The following is a 23,125-nucleotide window of genomic DNA, read 5'->3' as shown; positions in this document are numbered from 1 at the left end:
AAAATGAGATCAATTTTCAAAGCTTTGTGAGGAAGCTCAGTATGAGGGCCCTGCCATCTTACTAAGAGTAGAACCCTGCAGTGTAGCAGAACTTTGGCTTTACTTTCAGTATAATCAGAAAAAGCTAAATAAAGCCTTTCAAATAAGTTTAGAAAAAAAAAAAAAAAAAAAAAAAAAAAAAAAAAAAAACAACACTTGTTTTGCTCATAATTTAAAGATTGTCTTTTGCAGTTGCAAGTAGAGAAGTTATCAAATAATACAGTCCAGACACACTAGGATTGAATCTCAGACTACCACGGTAGTTTATGTAAATGAGCTCAACCCCAAAACCCCTGAGAAGCCCTGCTCCTGCGTCACTCATCCTTGTAATGATTGGAGTTTCCATTCATGACTCCGTTGGTGTGGTGTGCCCACGTCTGAGCCTGAAGGACTTTTGGCAGCCTCTTGCCCTTGGTGTAGGCATGGTACCAGAAGTTGAGGAAGAGAAACAAGAAAATCAGGCCGTACAGGCCGATGATGTAGACAAAGATTGGGAACTGGTACGGGCAGTCCTTCAAGAAGAAGTACTGGGAGATGTGGCTGGTCACCATAACAAACTGAATCTAGGAAACATAAGAAAAAGAGGGGTTGACATCTAGTGCCAAGATTTAGCAATGTTTTTTTGTAAAGGACACCCCCCCCAAAAAACAAAAACACACAGACACACACACACACCCCAGAAAAGCCCACTTTAAAAAAACCAAAAAAAAAAAAAAAAAAAAAAAAAAAAAAAAAACACAACACAACATACCAGCTGGATGGTTGTGAGGTACTTCTTCCACCACAGGTACTTCTGGTACTTGGGGCCCATGGCAGTCAGACCATAGTAGGTGTACATGATCACGTGAACCACACAATTAAGCATGGCATGGAATGTTCCCAGTCCACCTGTAATAGGGAGTGGATCAGGAATTGCGCAAGAAATTGGTAAAGAGTTCATACAGTGTCACAGATAACATTGCTTGTACTTCGAAGGAGAAGAGTTTCTTTTTTGTTGTTTTTTTTTTTTTTACCTGCAGCAAAGCGGACACCAAACCACCAGGTGAACGGCATGATGGAGTGATGGTAGACATGAAGGAAAGTCACCTGGCTGTTCTTCTTCCTCAGCACAAAGAAAATCTGAAAAGCGAGGCACAGGCTTAGAATAAAGTGGGTGGGGCCTGGGTGGATATCAGAGACTTAGGAGTGAAACTTTCCCCACTTACCGTGTCCAACATCTCAATGAACTTTGAGAAGTAGTAAAGCCAGCATGTTGCCGCCATCTGGACAAGAAAGTCGAAAAAGATTTTAGTACTGGTTCCAGAAACATCCAAATCTTTTACTACTTGTTTGTTGCAAAATTTAGTCACTGTCCAGTCTTCAGAATAGTGACTTACCCTCACAGCCTGTGGCGAGTCAGAGTAATCCACCAAGTCACAGCGAAAAGAGTATCCTGTTCCCCATCCTGACATCACAAACTATGACAGAAACAGTGGAAGTTTCAGTTACGTGAGCAAACAAGAAAAGCAGGAAAGCAGAAGTAAATTTCAGTTTCCCAAGGTCCAAAAATAGTTTCTACCATACATCAACACAGCATACTACAGCAGGGTTTTTTCCCCCCACCTTCATTTAAAAACCCAACTTAAATACCAGCACCCAACCAGTCAGTTATGATAGTGAGTCTGCACCACCCAAACCCAACCCTGTTGCAGGATATATATAGTGGAAACTTCTAATTCTGCCAGTGTATTTTATCCAGTCATTTCTCATCTCTTTTTTAAACCTTCATTATAACTTGTATCATGCAACTGTAGCAGATGAGTGCAGTGCAGTCAGTACAGGTTAATTTACATCGCCTGCCCCACCCAGAGGGTATGCCACATAGCTACAATTAAATCACTGCTTTACAAGAAGACACGAATGCTACGAACAGCACTGTCTGCAACTGATGATCCCTTTTTCACCCCATCCACCCAATGCTGTTACATTTTCCTTCAAGTGTACGAGAATCTGCCAATCACTGGGGTATGGGTATGTTTAAGGGTATTTAAAACAAAAAAAAACTGCCAATCATTGAAAGAAAATGTAATGCATTAAAGGAATGACAGATGGCTCACTGAAAAGAGGTGAAACCAAGTCATGCAGATACAGAGTAGCATTTGTTGTATACATTGTATTATAAAGAGGAAATTACACCTGCTAATCTGGTTAAACCTCAAATCAATAGTTTATAGAGAGAAAGAGGAAAAAAAACAAAAAAAAAAAAGTGGATTTCACAAGAAGGCATGCGTCATGGCTCTGTAAAACAATATAAGTGGTTCACTCCCTGTATGGTATGCAGCGCAAAACCTTCCAGGAAGGGTTTTCAGCTCCACGTTTCCTGTCAGCACTACTTAAAGGGAAAAAAATAAATTGTGAGGACTCACCTCATAGCACATGTATACTGACAGAGCCACCACGCTGAAGTTGTAGATGATAAGAACTCCTTTGAGGTCAAAGGCTTTGCGGTTCTCCATGAGTCGAGGCCCCAGCGATGTCACAAAGTAAATGTATGCGGCGATGATGATCGTTTGGGGAAGAGGAGACGACATGAGCAGCCAGTTCTCTGTCCGTGTGTCTGCAAAAAAACACGTTGAGTGGTTTGAAATTAAGTGCCGACAGAAAAACAAAAAAAGTGACAGTGCAGACATGGTTTTGCTTGGGACTGTTTAAATGATCAAGGACTCACCTGCATTTTGCATGAACTCATCATAAATGAGTCCAACAGTGGACTTTATGCTTCCAAACTCCATTTTGAGACAAGATCCTTGTAATCCACCTAGCAGGAGTAGAGGCAAAGGTTACAGTGTCAGTTTAGACTACAGGTTCAGTGGCATTTGGATGAAAAGCAGAGCACAGACGCAGACTCTGATATTTAAGCCTCTGTATGTAGCAGCTTTTGAATATGTATGAACATTTCAGCAAAAACAAAAGGACGAGGAAAGCAGCACATTAAGCCATTTTAAATGAGGAAATACAGATTTAAAAATTTGGGGGAGAAAAAAAAAAAAAAAAAAAAAAAAAAAAGCAGCACACTGAAGAGCCATTAATGGTGATAATTGTTACCACCTTCTAAATGCTTTATGCAAAATGTTCAGAGGAGAAACTGGTGCGGTAGTTTGGGGGGAGGGAGGACAAAAAAAACAAAAAAAACAAGTGCAACAGGACTGCTCACTGAAACAGGAATTCCTTGAGATGCAACTGCTATACCGTTTCACAGTGGGATTTTAATGTGTTAAAATTTTTTAAATGTGAACCGTGTTGCCGTTAAACTTAAATACAGCCAACTAGAAGGTCTCAAAGACTGGACTGTTTGGGGGGGTGGGGGGCACTCAGCTATTCTTGGCTGCCTTTCTGAGCATCTGAGGCAGACAAAGCACGAGTGTGATGGCAGTACAATGAGTAGCAGCCTCTTTCTCATCGAAAGAAAAAAAAAACTGACTAGAATTCATTCAGGAATAAATTAAAACTCCAACAGTATTCACGCCACACTGTTAACATCTTTCACAGTAATGCAAACATGCAAATACTAGGTATGGCTGCTTTTATGACATGGAACTTGATAATTAAGGATGGTTTCTGATGTGAATGTTTGGAGCCATAAATCCAGCCCGACTGCTCAAGAGTCAAAATAAAACCATCTGTACGAAGGTTTAATGGACGTAATAACTGGCACAGTTTCAGGACGTTGACTCTGAACCGAGTGAGGTTAATGATCACTGGCTGATCCGACAGGTTTTAAAACTATGCCTTACTATAAAAGGTTTCACAAAGGGAACTTCTCAGTCCCATGCTGACAAAGCAGAAAAATCAGGCAAAAGTAGAGCTTAAAAGTAATAGGCTAGTCTACAAAAGTATTGTGGTTTGTGAAGAAACAGCCATTTGTGTAAGTAAGAAGAAAAACCATCACCCCACGTATGCTAGGGGAGCTAACCCCACACGACAGGTTTTCAAGGTGTGTCTACCTGTGTAAAACAGGAACCTAAGTGGATAAAATTATAAAAAGGCATGGCTGTCCAGCTTCTCTTCATTAATGAAGGCAAGCCTCGACACGCCAATTAACGTTATAGCCAGGGCTCATGATGTAAAAGCTGTTACTCCCATGGCGTGGCTCCTCATTTGTGCAATTCTTAAGTGTGCAACGTCAACTTCCGCAGGTTACGAAGATTTAAAAGAAAAAAATGCAGGTGTCAGGTGAGTGGTTACTACCACCCCGGCATTACTGGCAGACTACAGCGAAAAGATTTAAGTCCAAATTAATTCATATTTTTAAAAAAACAAAAAACAAAACAAGAAAACTAAAAAAAATTTATGTACGATAACTTGGAAAATACTTCGTCCCGAAAAACTGGGATTTAGTTTGCTAATTTGAACGAGAATATATACGTAAGACTGATTAAGTTGCTAGACAACCAAGTAATCCAGGACAATACGACTACAAACGTTTATTATGTACCGCATAAAAAAACTTCCTGTTAAATTTTTTTAGCTTATATTTTACATTATATATAAATAGTTTAAATCTTGCGTTTACTTAGTATCCAATGGGTGAATTTATATACATTTCTTTAACTGATTTGTTTTCTATCACTGCGCAGGTGATCTTCATCCTTTCACTCCTATTTTTAATCCCCATTAAAAAGAAAACTTACCAGCTTTCAGCACCGCTACAGCTGAAACTCAACGAGAATCCCTTTGCGCCGTCAGACTGGCTGTATCCAAACTCCCGTTTCACCTGCAGCCCTCCAACAGGTGTTCTCGGATATTCTCTCCCTGGCTGATGGTGCGCGCGACGCTCGGTCCTTCTTAACAACGACCCGGAGGCGGGATCCTGCCGCACGTCACGCTCTCCGCGCTCGCTGATTGGTGCAGTTGTGGTCCAACTGGCTTGAACCCGGTTTAATTTTTGAGCGATGCCTCATCAGAAGCGATGGTACATTTTTAAACAATGAAGCATGCTCCTCCTTAGACGTAATTCATAATTTGTTTCAGTACAACAAAAAATAATATTTATAAATAAAAATAAATAATCCCCTGTTATTGCAATCAGAGGAGGGTGAACGCTCTGAGGTGATATTCTCACTGATTTTAATACGATAGACAGACAATTATTCCTAACGTTTATGACAGAAATTTCTCAGATCTTTATATTGCAACAAAAGCAATAAAAAAAAAGTGTTTGGGGTGTGGGGGTGTGTCTGAAAAAGGTTTCACAATCGGTACAGACTGACAGTACAACAAATGCAAATTTTTTAGGAATGACAATCAGTTTTTCTGAATGCCTGCTGGACACACCCATGTGAGGATTATAGGCATGGTTTTCTCAAATCAGGTGTAGACTGAAACCTGTTTAAATGGTGAAAAAAAATCTTTGTGTAAATGCTTCCGTTTTCATTACAATGACAGGCACTGTGACAGGTGTGTAGGTGTTGTAATGATAGTAAGGATAGTAGGACTTAATGAACTTACTTCAACAAACAATAGCAGATGTTGGCCAAGACTTCAAATGACTTATTGAAAAATAATAAATAAGGACCATTCTGGATTTACATCTTTAAATAAAAAAGAGATGGTGACAATGAATTCTCAGATGTACAAAAACACACATTATTTGTAACATTGTGCAGATTTACAAACTCAGACCATTATTAACACATTTAAGTTTTAAGGCTTTTGTCTACATCGGTAAAAATAAAAAGCAAATGTAACTGTGAATAATCGGAACTTAACATCAAACTCAGACACCAAAGTTTGCCAGCACATTCAAAACAAAATCTAACATCAGTCTTCATCACTGCTCCACGCATCCTGAAAGGCAGGGTTCACTGAAGACTGGCCAGCAGCAACCTGTGAGAAACCAAGATATTCAACTCAGTTTACAGAATGAAGACGACTGATTTCTGTGAAAAGCACATTCTGCATATGCACACAAGTCACATCTATGATAAATAAGGAAAAAATCAAGTGCCTGCTGTCCCTGTCAAATCTGACAGACAACTATGTAAACATTTTTTGCTAACATTACGATAATGCTGAGGTTTCATGAGTTGAATTCTTCAGATGACACATGCTTATCTATGATCTCGTTTCTGCACAACAGCAGATAAGTCCAGAAAGTTCAGAGGACGGTAGTTTATAGCATACACTTTAACGATTGGTTTAAAACAGGGTTTGCACACCATAATCATTACTTTTGTTTATACTGGGCACGATGCAATATTGTGGGTCTTGCTGTGCAAAACACACTCCTTAATGATAATAAAAATTTTTTTTTTAAAAATCACAGATCAGGATGAAATCTGTTATATCTACATGAGTATTTTATGGAAATCTGCTTCCACCATTCAAAAAAAATTGCCAGTCGATATTTTGGGTTATCTCAAAATTTCAATTTACTGAAATTTTGTCAAAATTTTGAGAAACCTAACACTAAATTTTACTTCCGTAGTATTTGGATTCCCAGTTTCACGTCACTCTTTTATCCAGTATTGTTTCCTGTTGTTATGCCCTTTTACCTACTTCATGGTTTGAGTCTTCCTCCACATCTGAGGCACGAAGGACAGGAACCCACGCCAGAATGTTACAGTCTTTACCTCCACTGTACACCTCCTATACACAGGACAAACAACATGAGCAATGCTTAACATATTAATCTCCTCAGGAAACCTCACAGTACCTCCAATGACATAACCAGTGTTAACAAACATAACTGGTGCTAAGAGTTAAGTAAATAATACACTAAAAACTGCCCGTGACATGTGATGGAAGACAGCTTCATGGAAACTGGCTGTGGGACATCATATCACACAGGAAACACAAAGTAAAACACACGTTTCGAACAAGGTGTCCCTTCCTGGGACTCTTCAGAGTGACAAGCTGCCAAACTTCATTCTTGTCTGTCACACACAGAAAATCAATGTTACCGGATGCTCTAAGTACCTAATAAGGAGTGCATGGGTTAGGCACCCCTCTGCATTTGTGATTTTTTTTATTTTTATTTATTTGGGACAATGCACATTAATAAAACAATCAATACTTAGTACAGATTGTAAATGAGCCAGATTATAGCATATTTGCTAATTTGCATCTGTAGTCCCTAGGCAGAAGGACAAACAACAGAAAACATCATGAATATACAATAGTAGTAAAAGACAACACATTGACAAACATTAAAACAATATACAAATGGAAAAAGAAATAAAGGAGAAAAAAGAAAAAAATAAAATAAAATAAAAATAAAAATTAGTGAAAGTGCGAACATGTCTGGGAACTTTTAATGAACTGCTTAAGGTGCTTTTTAAAAGTGATGATACCTAATAGGGTGTTTCTCAGCACAAAAGTCTGCTCAAATAAACACAACTACGATCCAAGTTTATTAAAGGACACTTGTGTAGAAATACTACTAAAATACCACTAAACAAACTTGTAAAATGCAACTGGTTTAAACAAACAGTTCGAATAAAAGCAAATATTTGTTTGGCTACAATATTACTCTTGAAATAAAATCAATATGATCTATATGAAAAACAGTCTTTCGATCAGTGATTATCTAATAAAGATTAATATATAGATAGTGGAATCATAAAGCATAGGCAGGGAAATATCAAGTCATTCTAAAAACACAACCATGAGCCTGATTCTGTGTTTTTCAGTGTGCTTAACCCTGCAAAGGGTCATAAATGTATGTCACACTTTCTACATTTTAATATTAAACTTGCAAGCTATATACACTCACCGGCTCACCTTTTACCTTCATAGCTGCCGTAACTCTTTGTGGAACAGATTCAAGAAAGTGCTGGAAACATTCCTCAGATATTTTTGTCCATATTTATATGATAGTATCACACAGTTCCTGCAGATTGTTGTATTGAGATCTGATGATTGTGGAGCCCATTTGAGTACTGCAAACTCATGGTCATGTTCTAAAAGCTTTGCGACATGGTGTGTTATCCTGCTGGAAGCAGGATTTCTGACTTCACTGTGGTTAGAAAGGGATGGTCATGATCAGCAGCAGTACTCAGGCAGGTTGTGGTGCTTAAATGATGCTTAACTGATCCTAAGAAGCCCCAAGTGTGCCCAGAATATATCCCCCACACCGTTACACCAACACTAGCCTGAACTGTTGATACAAGTCAGAATGAATCATCACTTTCATGTTGTTAAAGAGAATGTCGCAACAGAAGACTTATCTGACCAGGCAACATTTTTCCAATCTTCTGTTGTGCACGTTTGGTCAGTCTGTGTGAACTGTAGCACCAGTTTCCTGCTGCAGAAGACCACCCCGGTGTGGTCTTCTGCAGACCACCCCGGTGTGGTCTTCTGCAGCCCATCTTCTTCAAGGTTTGATGAGTTCTGCATGTTCAGATATGCTGTTCTGCACACCTTGGTTGTAACAAGTGGTTATTTGACTTACTGCAGTCTTCGTGTCAGCAGTCTGGCCATTGTTCTCTGACCGTCACTGGTGAGTATATACATCAATAAGCTAGACATCCAGGGATTTTGACACATGATAACATTCAGCATTTGTATTAATTTGACTAAGTTATACATTTCTTCTAATATATACCCATTTATTTTTAGACACAGTGTACAGAAAAGATGACAATAGCCACCGTGACATCATCCACTGGTTTATGAAGTCACATTTTGACTTGAGCGGGAGTGTGAATTTAGCTATGAAACCAACAGCGACTCATCAGTTGCAAGGTAGGCCTACCCTAAAGCGTACCCTCCTTTAACCCACTTTAGATGTAAATCAAGAAAGGATTATCGTCATTTTCTCAAGGACTTCTTCTGGAAATCAGAGGAGTCACTTCCTATTGGCCTTTGCAAACAATGCCAATTCAAGGCTTCACTTTTCAGATACAAAATCTAGATTTATCTTTTGTGTACAGTCCATGATTTTATCACATTTTTAACCTGTGACACCTGAGAAGTAATACTCAACCACTTGTTGTTGCCTGCGTGTTAGTACATCTATCCAAAAACACAGAGATTTTAGCATTAAACTATTTATTCATTAACTGCCTCGATCAGGTGAGTCTTTGTGTCACAAATGAAAGAAGAAGCTTTTGCAACATATCTGATAGCACTGATGACTGAAGGGTCAAGAACTTGGATAAGATGGTTAAGATAAAGCACAAATGTCACGTCAAACTAGCTTCTTCCAATTCCAGTGTTCAACTGTGTCACCAAACGCAAGCAAACGAGTGTTTTACATGAAAGACAACAGCGAAACAAAACTGTGACAGGCGTCGTTGTCTGTGCTCCTGCGTCTGATAACGCAGAGATAAAGGAGATTGTGTTACTTTTCACACACGGTAAGCATCCAAGGCTGAGAGTATAAAAGTGAATTGCACAAAATTTGCATTTGTATTTATGGAAGCAAGTGTTGACTTTACCCTGTTATCTATCAGGGGAAGTGACTCATTTGAGACTACCATGACGACTGCAAATTACTAACAGGTACTACTGTAGAACGGTTTAGATAAAAAAAAAGATGAGGAACAGAGACTCTGATACTGTTCCTGTAAGCATGGGGGGGGGGGGGGGGGGGGGGCTTGACAGTTAGGCAGCAATTTGGACAGAGCCAGCACTCACCTGATAGTCTGGGTGGAACTCGCAGCAGTCGACATTGTTATAGTGACCCCTGAGCATGGTGACCAGTTCTCCTGTGTGAAGGGTGTACACTGCAATGGAGCTGCCGCATGGCACGAACACAAACTCTGGGCTGCAGCCACGTGACACCGTGAACTGTAGTCTTTTCCGACTCTCGTTGCAGACCTTCCCATAATTTACCTGAGGGATAACAAGTGAAGGGGCACAAGGCTCAGATGGGGTCTGAACAAAAAGTCAAAACATAAACCGCATGAAGCTATTTTCATCTAATGCCAAGATGTTGCTAAAAATCCAGCAAGACTACAAATTTTCTGCACCTGTATTTAATACTTTTAATGATAATTATTTCTTAAAAATGAAAATAAGACAATTTAAAGGTTTGATTAAGGTTTGTGGTTTTATCTCTTTCACCAGAAGAACAGCACAAGAAACCAATATTTAAAGGCCTGAAAATTGAACAGCGGACATAAAACAACACTTATAAAACCCACAACACCTTTAAAGGCTTTGACCGCTGACTTTTCTGTTTCACTTTTTTAATGTGTGTTGTTGAATGATTTTGAGCACTTTATTTTATCAGTGTAAAACTCACTTTTATCATATGGCTTTTATAACTGATGGTATTTGCTTTAATTTATTTTAATAATTTTATACTGTTTAGATCTCAAGCTTTGCCTTTTCCTATATGACTTTGTTAAGCATTTCATATCCTTTTTTTTTTTTGCAAAAGTTGCTAAATAAAATATTACTATTTTCCAGGACTCTGCAGAGTTTCTGAAATGAAGACAAATAAAACTTTAAGTAGGGCAGGTATGTCACCTTGAAGGCATAGAATAACTTTTTCCTGTGTATGTGTTGGATGAGGTTGTGTGTTTTCACGGTTCACCAATGTGCACCCCAAATTCCCACATCATCATCATCACAACCCCAGTCTGAGGTTTGCTTATCAGATAAGATCTAGGGCTGCAGCGACATAATCGATGATGTGGACTACAAAAACGAGTCATATTCTAAAAGCCATCCATCCATTTTCTTCCACCTATCAGGCGATATTGTAAATGCAACACACTACAGGAAGACATGGGAGCAGAATTGCCTCCATTGTCTGCCGATAACAATACTAATGAAAAAGAACGTAAGAGAACAACATAACGATGGAACAGAGGAGGGTGGAGAAAATGAAAGAAAATGGAGACAGACTGTCAAAGTTGTGGGAGCATTTCACAGAAAACAAAAATAAAGTCGAATGCAGACTGTGCAAAGCAGAGCTTTCCTTCCATGGCAGCGTCACTGCAGTGCTGAGCGTTTAAAACGCCGGCACCCCGGTTTACATGACACAGTTTCAAAATTAAAATGGTTACATTTTGATGCGTTTCGGCCTCCCGTTTACACGAGAATGGAGTGAAAACGATACTGAAACGCTCTGGCCTCAGTTTCCGTGTAAACGGACGAAAACGCTGATTTTGGAAACGGGGGCACTTGCACATGTGTACTATGGTTGTATGTCTGTGTAGATTCTCAGTCATCCAGGTCATAGTAGTCTCTGGAGCTTGAAAAAGGCGACTGGACTTCTTTTTGTTTCTTGAAGACGTTTCACCTCTCATCCGAAAGGCTTCTTCAGTTCTCAACCAAATGGTGGAGAGACCCAGGTATTTAAACCCCTGTGGGCGTAGTCCCCTGGAGGTGGTTATGACCCTCTATTGATCATGTGCGTGAACACATGTGCCCAGGTGTGAAGGGGGCGTGGGTCATATTTAATCAGTGGTTTCAGTTGAAACCAATTTAGGACTCCGCTCCATTGTTTCCTGTGGCCTATTGAGGTCACTGGAACAAAGGTGTGAATGGGGGTTGAGACGTCTGGGAAGGGAGCTCAGGACAGCACTGTAAGCGGGGGAAAGTTGGTGACGTAATCCACCTCCTCTGTTCAATGATGGTTGTTCACAGTGGACATAGATGGCTTCTTTCACTCCTCTTTCAAACCATCTGTTTTCCCTGTCCAAAATGTGAACATTGGCATCCTCAAAAGAGTGCCCTTTTTCCTTCAGATGCAGATGTACTGCTGAATCTTGTCCTGTCGAGGTGGCTCTTCTATGTTGTGCCATTCGTTTGTGAAGAGGCTGTTTGGTTTCACCAATGTAGAGGTCCGAGCACTCTTCACTGCACTGAACAGCATACACTACATCGCTGATCTTGTGTTTGGTGGGTTTGTTCTTGGGATGAACCAGTTTTTGTCTTAGGGTGTGACTTGGTTTGAAGTATACTGAGATGTCATGCTTGGAGAAAATTCTTCTGAGTTTCTCTGACAAGCCTGACACATACGGGATGACAATGTTGTTCCTCTTGTCCTTCATATTCTCTGTAGTTTGTGTTTGGCCTTCATTCCTGTGCATCTTAGCTGATTTGATGAAGGCCCAGTTGGGGTAACCGCATGTTTTGAGGGCTTTCTCAATGTGTGTGTGTTCCTTATGCTTCCCTTCTGCCTTAGAGGGAACACTTTCCGCACGGTGTTGTAGGGTCCTGATCACCCCAAGTTTGTGTTCCAGAGGGTGGTGGGAGTCAAAGAGGAGATACTGGTCTGTACTATGGTTGCGGCGCCTATATCCACACCGCCAACTTGTGGCCTGGAAGTGCACCTTTTTCAGCGTTTTGTGTTTCCGTGTAAACGGAGATTGTTTCTGGAACATCTCCGTCTAAAATCGTCACTTTTCCGAAACAACAATGGACTTAGTTTGTCACGTTAATGTTTGTACAGTAATGTTTCTGTTAGTTTACATGTTGGAAACAAGGGCTCATGGAAGATGTTTACTAAGTGGCACCATTTCAGTTATGTTAGCTAATGAGTGAAGGACAAGAGGAGCAGCTACATTGTTTCCTATTTCTTTTCTCGCATTAATATTAGTGTCCGTTCTGTAAACTTCTCAGTTGTTTTGGATGGAAAAATCTTTTTTATTTAATTTGAATTTAGTTTTTATTTACTTATTTGCACATTCTTTATTTGATATTTATTGGGATGGTCACAGTAAAGTTAAAAATACATTGGATAAGTTTCAAACTCGTATTTTTATGGGTCATTATTTTAATTGTGAGAAAAGACAAGGTAATATTCACCGGTGGGCAGGCAGACATAGTTGACTACCAAAATAATCTTTAGTTGCAGCCCGATCATCTACCCTTTGGGTAACTTGGAGTCTTGGTTTTGCTGCAGCCCACTGATGGAAAAATGTCTTCAGTGGTAAATGCAGCAGGGAAAGGGCATGGTTTCCCACAGCTTTATGGTAAACCTGCTTCAGTGGTGTGTTGTTTTGTATGCAAACACACTTTTTTGTAAGTACCCAAGTTTCTGGTATCCTCTTAGCCCAGTCTAGACTAAAAACACCCCTTTTTGCTATTCGGTGATCTGCTCTGATTTCTTATTGTCTCTTAGCTCTGGGCACGGCCAAAATTAAAAGTCAAATATTCAATCCTTGAGGCCACAAGCCCTAATACATAAACCAGGTCTTTATATATGTTAACATGTTCTGATTGTTGGTAACCAGTTGGTTACATTGATTCCTGTTTTACCCGTTTACAATTTGATACCACAACTTCATTCCTGAGTAGATAATTATTTTGGGTAAAAATAGAACAAAAAAAGTGGATTCATTTAATAAATTATTTTATCAGAAGCACTTTATGAAACAATATTAAAGTTATGGAAGCTTATATACAAAAAATGACTTAGTGGTTAAAGCCGTTGACCACATACATATGCCGCGTTGCAGTGTGGGCGGCGCAGGTTTGAGTCCCAGCCCATTGCCAATTTTCCTGTGTGTCTTCCCCCATATCTTTCCCCCATTTCCTGTCTCTCCTCTACTGCAAAATAAAAAGTCGCTGTGGCCAAAAAAAGAAAATGCTTAATTTGACTGTAATGTTCAGCTGTACTGAAATGGTGAATGACAAGAAAGTCATTCACTTAATGTCTGCACTTCACTAAATTATATTTTGATACTTTAGCCAATAAAGCATCTCTAAATTAGAATTCCAATAAAACTGAGTCTAACATTGACTGTGACAACATCCAAACATCTGTTCTAGTTAAATCTCGTGCAGCTGCATTTTTGTCAGGTAGTTGATAGTCTTAAAGAAACACAGAGGAAAAAGCACCACAGTGACCTAATTTACACGCATGCTTCCAGGATCCCAGTTTGAAAATTCTGTTTATTCCTTTCTGGCTTTTTGAATAGAGTAACTACGACTGGCCGAGAAGCAAGAACAGTTGTAATAGTCTACAATAATGATTTCCTCAATTCTCACACCTATATTTATCAATATTATCAATATCTTTATGTTAAATTCAAATCAGATAATCAGTACCCAACCAGTAGATATGCTGTTTGTAGTCTTAGATCACTGATTTCCTCCTTGTGTGCAGCCATTTCTAGCTAAAATATAAAAAAACTGAGCATTGCATCAGTTCTATCAAGTTTAGCTATAACGCCAGCAGTACAGTTGATATCAATGTCAAGAAATAATTGTAGAGCAGGACGGTGGCGCAGTAACTAATACTGTGAGCAAGAATCTGAAGGATCAGGGTTTAAATCGACCAGCTAGAGCCTTTATGTGTTCTTCGTGGGTTCTCTACAGGTACTCCGGCTTTCTTCCACAGTCTAAAGACATGCTAAATTGGTCTGGATGTGCACAATGTCTCACTACCTAAGCTGGGACAGGCTACAGGCCCCTCTGTGACCCTAAACTGGATATGCCCTTAAGGAAATGGATGGAACATCTTATTAGCAGGATATATACAGGATATAGTCCTGACCAGCTTATGATTGAGCATCTGTTCAACAAAAAAAAAAAACAAATGAAACAGGTTTATAATAACATAACTGAAAGTGTTTATTTAGGGGGGCTGTGAGGACAAAGCCTTCACACACCTTACCAGTGTGTTCTCCCCAGTGGCACTGTTCCATAGTCTCATACGGTCATCAGTTCCAGTAGTGAGGAGGTAGAGGCCATCACCAGTGAAGCACAAGCCATTCACTCGGCCATTATGGGCTGTGTTTACTAGTTAAAGACAGGTAAGCAATGGTAGCAGTGTATTTGTTATCTAAAGCCTTTAAAGTTTCACACAAAATATTTTTGTACACAGTGAGATCTCATACCAATCCCTCAATGATAAGCCTTTAGTTTCTGTCAAAACCACTTGACTCCCAGATAAACTGGTTTATTTGTAACCAGGTTTTCTCTAGGCTTCTGACCCCACTGGTTTGAACACAAAAGTCCCTCAAACAGGAAAAACACCCTTTATGCACAATGTTGACCTTTTCTCCAGGGAGCCAAACTCAGTACTACCCTGAATAACTTGGAAGTCATTAGACATCACAGCTGAGGGGAAAACAAAGCTGTTGTGGATTATATAACTTTGAAATTTACAATTTAAAGCATCAGCTATCAGAAGGGTTCATTTTGAGGCTCTGTGGTACTGTTTGCACCCAAAATTCTTTTGTTGCACTTTAAAATATTTGGGGGACAAAATCCCATTTATCTGCTGCATGTAGACTGTATATACAGCACCTCTATAGAATAAATACTGTGGGGTGTCTAAAAGGACATCTTGGACAGTGGACTGATGGTGCCTGAAGAAAAAAAAAATGACTGCTATAGTTTTTAACTTTTTAGATCTTTAAAATTAAGATCTCCTTAACGTCAGGAAACATGAGAAGCAAAATGATGGAAAAGAACAACAGCAACAATACCTGCCTCAGAGGAGGCTTTCGACTTGTCTCCATTGTGCTGGTCCAGAGTGAAGAGACTACCTGAAGAACGACGTACATCCCATACTTTTACCTTGCTGTCTGCACTTAAGAGGGGAAAAAATAGGGAAATTACTTGTTTGTTTACTTGCTCCTGGTTTACCAATTAGGATAGGTACTCATCAAAAAATAAGATTTGTGCTTAATTATTCCATTAACAGGATACAAGTTCAGGCTGATGCATTTCATATGCGCCTGTTTGTGTACCCTAGTGTTTGTTTTTAAAGGTCAGTTTTCCGCAGGGAATTGAAATGCTACTCTATATTAGAATATCATACACGTTTCTGTGTTCGTCTCGGTGCCAGCTGTTTTCAAAATCACTTACAGTCTTTGGGGACAGAAGCACAGTGATCCCAGCAGGTTAATTAGCAGGTCTAATGTGGCATAAAACAGGTGGGGACTGTATCTACCATATGCTAAACTGGCAGGACTACTAGAGTGCCAGAGCGCTATCTAGTAGTGTTCTGGTGCCATTATCCTTGATGCAGGGTTGCAATGTGGCCAGATGGCTGGGAAGTGAGATGACAAGAACTGCTGGGAAATTACATAGAGGGGATTGTCCTGTATCTGGCACTTTACTTTGATGTGGCTCTGAGGGCAAACTAGGGTAGCCAAGAATGGTGGCAGAAGAGAGCTTACCTGGCGGTGGCTAAGATATGCTCATATCTGGGTGACCACCGCACACACAGGACCTCTGCTCTGTGGCCTGCAATGGCAAATAAATGATTGTTTTCAGGTGTGGGTGGATAAAGGCAACTGAGAGAACAAATTTAAAAAGTATGGCAATCCACTAACCCTGAAGAATATGAATCCGTGAACCAGACTTGAGGTCACACAGTTGGATTTTAGGATTTGTGGTGCCCACTGAAAACACAGAGACATAGAGGACAATTATAAGTATGATGATGTCCCCAATTATCATTATCAATATGCTAAAGGTGTGTTAGAAGGATAAAAACAGGAAGTCTAGGTTCTAACAGAAACAGTGTGATACTGTAAATATGAAAACTCTGATACAACCTTCAGATATGAGCTTAGTCACATGGCATGAACACACGGGAGGAGGAAAGGTTGCTGGTGAAGATTAACGAATAAAAGAAGATTTAAGTTAAAGAAATTATGCGCGAAATGTCACTGTTTAGGAACAGATTCCCTTAGAATTGCCCTTCTAGATAAAACAGAAGACACGTAGAAGGTTATTCACAACTTGCAGTGAAGCCTCTGAGAAGGAAGGTATTGTTAATAATCCAAAAAAATAACACAGATCGAGGCTGTGATTGTCTCTGAAGTAGAAACAGGTGTGTCAAAGGGCCTGGTTGTGTAAAGGAGCGGGAACATATGAGTGCATGTTTAAGAGCACATACTTAGCAGGCACTGAGAACCTGTTGGTCCAGCTCAGTGAAATGAGAAGACTTCTGCCAACCTGCTTCTGCAAACCCCCCCCCCCCCCCTCCCCCCACATACATGCTTAGTCAGACAACTGAGATTTTTGTTCAATGCTTCTGAGCACACAGTGACAAGCAGCTACTCCAGCTGGTTTATTCTGCATCACTGAAATCAGCAAAAACTGTGACTGCAGTCATGCACGCACCTGCAATGAGGCTGTGCTTCCTGGCGATGGGGGACAGGTGGTGACAGTAGACGTTGCCCTCAAACTCAAACACTTCAGCAGGCTGGAGAATCAAAAAGGGAGATGGACAGACAGAGAAAAGTTGGTTATGGAAAAAACTGAGCGATCTCTATATTTAGAGCTCTGTGTGCTTGTTTATGTGTGCCTCAGCCTTAATATTTAACAGTGTTATAAATTCAGTCCATAAAGCGAAGGAGCTCACAGAATTAACTAAGAATAAAAGGGCACTGCAGCTCAGAACTCATAAGGCAGCTCGCCCTAGCACCAGTGGCGGTTACAATGCAAATTCTTCAGCAAACATAAAAAGCCTCTCTGTGCATCTGTAAGTGTGCGCCAGCACCACTGTGGACTTAACCACTGGCTACACAAACAGAGGATGCTCTGTTTGTATAAAAATGCACGCACAATAATGCAAAATACACACTAATGGACAAATAGCCATCAGCAATTAGTAATTTAATAGGTCCAACTGTGCATGTCTGTGTGGGAGACAGAAGCACACAGGTTAAACCAAGTGAAAGGTTAGCGGGTTCTTTTCTGTCCCTTCCCTGACCTTTTAAGGTAACTGTGGTGCCAGTGTAACTCTAGCACAGCTCAGGGCCTGCCATATGGGACAATGTGGCATAGAAAGGTAGAAAGCATGAAGCAGAAAATTTAAGAAAAAAAAAAAAGAGGGGGAGAGAAATTGAAAAGAACAAAGAAGGAAAAAAAGTGTGGTGGAGCCATAAATTAGAATTAGATAATGAAATGAAACACAATCTCTGTGAGCTCTGCAATAAATCCTGCCTTTATGAAGATTTAATACAACACTCGGTACTTATTGAGACTGCACCAGAGATGTGTTGGTTTAGCCCTGCATTAACTGAGTTTATGTTGGGTGGCATATAATACTTTCAATATCTCCAACTTTGCTCATACCATTTCACACACCCAGTACAGGTGTGCCTAAAAAAAAAAGACTCAACATAAGGCGTAATAAACTTGGTAGGCATTAAGCCCCTGTGCAACCCCTACTGGTCTTGCAGTGGTAGTGCAAGAGACTTTAGCTGGTGCATGTGTTTATCTAGTAACTGTCCACGCCTGTGAAGCTGTGTATAAATGGCATAACTAGATTGGCTTAGCAAAGGCCACCTATACTTCCAAGACCTCATCTGGCTCTCCTGGCTGCTCTAAAGCCCTTGTTTTTCTAACCTTTGATGTCAGTCTTATGTTTTGTAGGTTATGAACCAGGTCCTAACAGTAGTTAAAGGCCTTACCTTTAATGTCTCCGTGTCCCAGACTTTCATAGTCTTGTCAAAGGAACTGGACACAAACATCCCTGTGTCATAAGGATACCACTGGACTGTCTCTACACTAAATTTGTGTACATACCGGCTAGACCTAAAAACAAAAAAACACAACGATGTTACATGGGGCGACAGCAAATGTCATAATCTTATCAGGATTTTGGTTTAGGGTTGACAAAACCAGATACAGCAGGATGTGTTTTCTATAATAACTGAGAACATTTCACAATTTCACCAATTTTGGCCTCTAACTCCAACACCATGGAACTGCAAGAAAACAAGATGTAACTGAAATGCAGACTTTAAGCCTTAAATTGAAGAGGATGAAGACAATTCTATACACACAGGCTCAAATGTAATTAAGCAAGTTGCTCAAAACCTATATTGTGGATTGCTGTCTTTATTTCTTAACCATTGGTGCAGGTAAAAGATGGAAAGTTGACTCCAAGTCTAACATTTGCATTTGGAAGCTCATTCTGTGAACCCTCAGTCGCTCAATGATAGTGAAGCAGGCCGTGACACAAAAAAGAATTGAACAAACGACAGTGGGACCGTCAGGAGCGGTCAAATCAAATGTTTGGTACATTCTCAGAATAAAAGAACACAATGGTGAAATCTGCAGCATAACAAGGCATGGATGTCCACAGAGGACAGCAGTGGTGGATAATCACAGGATCTTTCCCATGGTAGAAATATCCCTTCGCAACAACCAGCAAAGTGCAGAAACCTCTACGTGAGGTAAGCATATTATTATCAAACTCCAGCATACAGAAAAGACTTCACAAAAGCAAACAGAGAGGGTTTGCCACAAGGGATAAGCAATTCATAAGCCTGAAGAAAGACCAGACTGAACTTTAACAAAACCACATCTAAAAAGGCCAGGCCAGATCTGGAAGATCATTCTTTGGAGCTGACCATAAAACTAAGCTTAACCTGTTCCAAAATGATGAAAAACATCTAAGACGAACACTTGGTAGGTCTTGTAATCATAAGCATAGAACAACCTCTGCAGTGTGATACAAGGGAATGCATGGTTTCCAATAGCGTTGGGTCCTGGTATTTATTGATATGTGCACAAAGACAAGCAAATGGATGCAATCTTGAAGGGTGTCGCAGAGGTATGATTCCAGCTCAGATTAAGTTAAATGCATGATTGTTAAGTGGATGGTACTTCACAGTACTGATGTGCAGTTCCCCCAAAATTACTGTGAGAAAGAAGGTAAAGAAGAGGAGTATTCTGTAGTAGCAAAGACAATCTCCGGATCTCAGCCCAACTGAGAATTCATTTTATTTGCTAAAGACAAAACTATACGTATAAAAAACATAAACAACTGAAGACAGCTGGCAAAACTTCACAAAAAGGAAACCCATTCTTTGGTGGCATCCATGGGTTTCAATATTGATGCGGTCATTACCTGCAAGCAATCTCTATTTTATGCTAATTTATACACGTCCATTTGAGCTCTTAAAATTATTAGAACATATGAAACAATGGCTGCAATTTCTCAATGGTTAATAGGTGATCTATTGTGGCAGCACACACAGCCAGAATTGTAAAATGACACCACTGTCCAAGCATTTCTAGATTCTGGGCTGTGTGTATATTATTATATCAAAAACACAAACCTGTAAGAAGTTGGGGACAATACTGTATTTCCAGCTTGCAATAGAATGCTACCCTCTAGTGGATGAAAGGAATAAATGGGCTAACATTTACCTTCCTACTGTGCAAACAGCCTTGCAAGTGTACTGTGGTTTCCCACCGAAGTTCTCCAGGTCATAGATGGCGATTACTCCGTCTGCGCCTCCAGACAGCATGCTAAACAGCAGAAGAAGTTCATCTGAAATGCTGTTTTACTTTGTCTTACACATCTTATACAATATATACACATACATTCAATCATCAAGCTCACCCTCTATATCCACTTTTCTTCTTCCTTACTCTACTGACTATCAGAGAGTGAGAGAGTGGGGCTAATTGTTACAAATATCCATTTGTTTCCAGAACAATCGAGTCACTCTGCAGGAACCTTTCAATGCTGTGAACAGTTCTTTCATCTAAGGTTTAAACGAGTGTTTAATGTGATGTAAATGTATTTATTGCATATTTTTACTTTTCATCTACTTAGGAATTTAACTGAGTTATGCTTGTTTGCCACCTGTTCTTATTGAAGAAAACTGCCCCTAAAATCTGTGGACCAGTCCAGTTACCTGAAACACTGTGTAAATACATTTATAAATTTAGTTGTTTTGCATTTCCCGTGTTTTTGCAGCTGCAAAAGGCCTTTACCACTGAATCACTGACAGTGACTCTGCAGCATTTAAAAAATACAGTGTGCATATACAATGCCTCAGTACCAAACTTCTATAGCTGTGTGCAGTAACTAAAAAAAAAGTGAAAGGCCTCAGTGAATAGGTGGTGTTTCAACAGTTTTTTGAAAATGTCCAGAGACAGGACATTGCAGATCTTACACCTAATTTAGGCCTGATTTAGACTTCTGCACTATGTAACTTATGTAAGTGGCCATCATTGGCTTTTATGCGTTTGCGAGATGCATTGTGGGAGTTAATTACTGCATGGTCGTGTCCCGTTGCTTTACATGCAGTGCCGGCCAACAGAAACAAATAAAATTGTGTGGTCAGTTTTTTTTTTTCGAAGACAAACATATTTGTCACCTAATTTTTCTATTTCTTTGTTCATTCCGTCCTCCAGGAATTTGCTGACATTTGTGAGTCCTTATATTGATGCTATGATTATTTTGCCTTATATTGGGATGATTGTTGATGATTGTTATTATTATTATTGTTATTCTCTCGCTGATATGTTCAGAATTAGATAATGTGACGAAAAAGTAGCCAGAAATGCACAGGAGGAATCAACCATGTTGAACAGGCTAATCACAATCTTTGCGGGCTGAGTCGACCTGACATGTAGTTACATTTCTTGAGAGGTGCATGTCAGGTTACATTGTAAGTTATGATGTAGGGTTCAGAGAGGTTTCTGGTTACATATGTAGGCCCCGCAAAGATCTGACGCAGAAGTCTAAATCAGGCCTGAGAGGGAAGCCTGTTCCAGAGAGTGTGAGCAGCAGCACTGAAGGCTCTGTCCCCCGAAAGACCACAATCTGGTGTGTGCAGCAACTGATTATTACAGCTGTAAAGACCTATCATCAATGCATTTATGTCTGTGTCAAGAGAGCACACTATTTATTTAAAAAAGCAATAGAAATATCTGATTTTTTTTAAATGTAATTTTTCCTGTAGTGTTTATTTTGCATCTGTTTAGTTGTTTTATGCAATATCCCAATCACTGCAATATTGCAAAAATTACAATTCCAGGGGGAATATTAATGCATTATTTTAGGAAACTGTAGTACAGGAGGGTGGCACAGTCTGGGTTTGAATCCACTAGCCAACTGGGGGCTTTCTGTCTGGAGAAGTGGATAAGAGATTAAGAAAATGATTTATGGACGTAGAAAACAAAGCTTAATTAGACTTACTATCTGCCCTCTATTGCTTCAATGTCAATGGTATTAATGCCATTTCCATGAATTCGATCCACATCTCTGTCGGGATTCAACTGCAGGCTGAGGACCCTTTGGAAAGAGAAAGACCACTGAGTATCTTGAGGGATTTGCACAGATAACATAATGACAATGTCAATGTCAAATTTATTTATATAGCACATTTAAACAACCTGAGTCGACCAAAGTGCTTCACAGGCAACCAAATAATAAAAGACCATACATAAAAGAAAAACAACAAACAAACAAAGATCCAAACAAAATATAATAGCTTAATAGATACAAGATGTCAAGATCAGCTCGAATTGAAAGCCAGTGAGAAGAAGTGGGTCTTGAGCAATGACTTAAATGTAGAAACAGTCCGAGCAGTTCTACTATGGAATGGTAGAGCATTCCCGAGGCTTGGCGCAATGACTGAAAAGGCTCGATCACCTCTATTCTTGAGTCTAGACCTAGGAATTTTTAGGATCATCTGATAATCAAAAATGTACGCAGGAAAACTCACACCTCGGTAGTGAAATTAACTAGCACTGGCCACAATAAGGTTCTCAGATTTAGAGTTTGAATTAGTGCTCCTTTCTTTTATTAAAATGACTTTTGGGTCTTTGGCAGTTCTCAAACATAGTAAGTTTAGTACAGATTTCAGAGTAGTGTGTACACTACAGTTTATGCTTGTAATATTACAATGTTGCTGCTGTGTGTTATCTACAATGCCTATTGTGGTACATAATGTTCATATAGTATAGGTATAATTTAGGTTTACCTTCTCGTTGACTCCGCTCGTCTCAGTCTCAGAGGGTCATCCAGACCAGCCCGCCTGGCTGTCAGAAACCCCAACATAGCTTCAACAAACACAAGTTCTTTCTGTTTTAAGAATGAGCGAATACTTAAACCGCGCTACAGTTCAATGCTAACATTTTCGCTACAATGTAGTGATTTTTTAACTAAGTCTCGGCGCGTCCATTAGAGCATCTAGTTATACCCGCAGCTCTGAAATAGCTAAGTACGCTATTTAAACATTCACGGTAAACATGGTAATGTTTTGTTTACCATTCATTGCTTATATTTCAAAGAAATTCAAGTAGCCTCTCAAGTACTGAAGACAGAGAGCCGCCATGTTTGACAGTCACCCATTCAACTACAGACGCAATGATTGGTTCCTCTGGTACAGTCATCCAATCACAAAATAGTTTGTTCATTCTGTTCACAACCCAC

At 39.7% G+C, this 23,125-nt stretch overlaps 2 protein-coding genes across 3 annotated transcripts; both read right to left on the bottom strand.

Annotated features, from left to right (window-relative positions):
• Positions 1-278: 278 nt before the first annotated feature.
• Positions 279-4,852, bottom strand: elovl7a (ELOVL fatty acid elongase 7a). The gene is made up of 8 exons (XM_030737452.1): positions 4,710-4,852; positions 2,747-2,836; positions 2,445-2,635; positions 1,416-1,496; positions 1,245-1,301; positions 1,053-1,158; positions 791-927; positions 279-602 (listed from the first exon to the last, which is right to left on the bottom strand). The coding sequence occupies exons 2-8, from the start codon at positions 2,808-2,810 to the stop codon at positions 354-356; spliced, it is 885 nt and encodes a 294-aa protein (XP_030593312.1). The 5' UTR covers positions 2,811-2,836; positions 4,710-4,852; the 3' UTR covers positions 279-353.
• A 346-nt stretch (positions 4,853-5,198) lies between these two features.
• On the bottom strand, positions 5,199-23,037 carry ercc8 (excision repair cross-complementation group 8). Of its 2 annotated transcripts, XM_030737449.1 has the most exons (12): positions 22,674-23,037; positions 21,887-21,982; positions 20,104-20,205; positions 18,357-18,480; positions 17,062-17,143; positions 16,266-16,334; positions 16,110-16,176; positions 15,414-15,517; positions 14,597-14,721; positions 9,658-9,855; positions 6,577-6,666; positions 5,199-5,904 (listed from the first exon to the last, which is right to left on the bottom strand). In XM_030737449.1, exons 1-12 carry the CDS (start codon positions 22,748-22,750, stop codon positions 5,839-5,841), a joined length of 1,200 nt encoding a protein of 399 aa, XP_030593309.1. In that variant the 5' UTR covers positions 22,751-23,037; the 3' UTR covers positions 5,199-5,838. The 2 variants fall into 2 exon arrangements, with proteins under 2 accessions (XP_030593309.1, XP_030593310.1); XM_030737450.1 differs by lacking the exons at positions 17,062-17,143; positions 18,357-18,480; positions 20,104-20,205; positions 21,887-21,982; positions 22,674-23,037 and adding an exon at positions 16,835-16,900.
• Between the last annotated feature and the right edge of the window lie 88 nt (positions 23,038-23,125).

The sequence above is a fragment of the Archocentrus centrarchus genome, chromosome 9 (genome assembly GCF_007364275.1).
Source record: "Archocentrus centrarchus isolate MPI-CPG fArcCen1 chromosome 9, fArcCen1, whole genome shotgun sequence".
Classification (NCBI taxonomy): Eukaryota; Metazoa; Chordata; class Actinopteri; order Cichliformes; family Cichlidae; genus Archocentrus; species Archocentrus centrarchus.
This window is presented reverse-complemented; position numbering and strand designations above follow the sequence as displayed.

What these genes read in the sequence shown, in the direction of transcription:
- elovl7a (XM_030737452.1), bottom strand. Translation starts at nt 2,810, where the DNA reads ATGGAGTTTGGAAGCATAAAGTCCACTGTTGGACTCATTTATGATGAG. An exon ending in TGAGTTCATGCAAAATGCAG is followed by an intron (nt 2,636 to 2,746) that starts GTGAGTCCTTGA and finishes GTTTTTTTGCAG; the next exon opens with ACACACGGACAGAGAACTGG. An exon ending in ACCTCACAACCATCCAGCTG is followed by an intron (nt 603 to 790) that starts GTATGTTGTGTT and finishes TATGTTTCCTAG; the next exon opens with ATTCAGTTTGTTATGGTGAC.
- ercc8 (XM_030737449.1), bottom strand. Translation starts at nt 22,750, where the DNA reads ATGTTGGGGTTTCTGACAGCCAGGCGGGCTGGTCTGGATGACCCTCTG. An exon ending in CGAGCGGAGTCAACGAGAAG is followed by an intron (nt 21,983 to 22,673) that starts GTAAACCTAAAT and finishes CTCTTTCCAAAG; the next exon opens with GGTCCTCAGCCTGCAGTTGA. An exon ending in GAAGCAATAGAGGGCAGATA is followed by an intron (nt 20,206 to 21,886) that starts GTAAGTCTAATT and finishes TCTGCTGTTTAG; the next exon opens with CATGCTGTCTGGAGGCGCAG.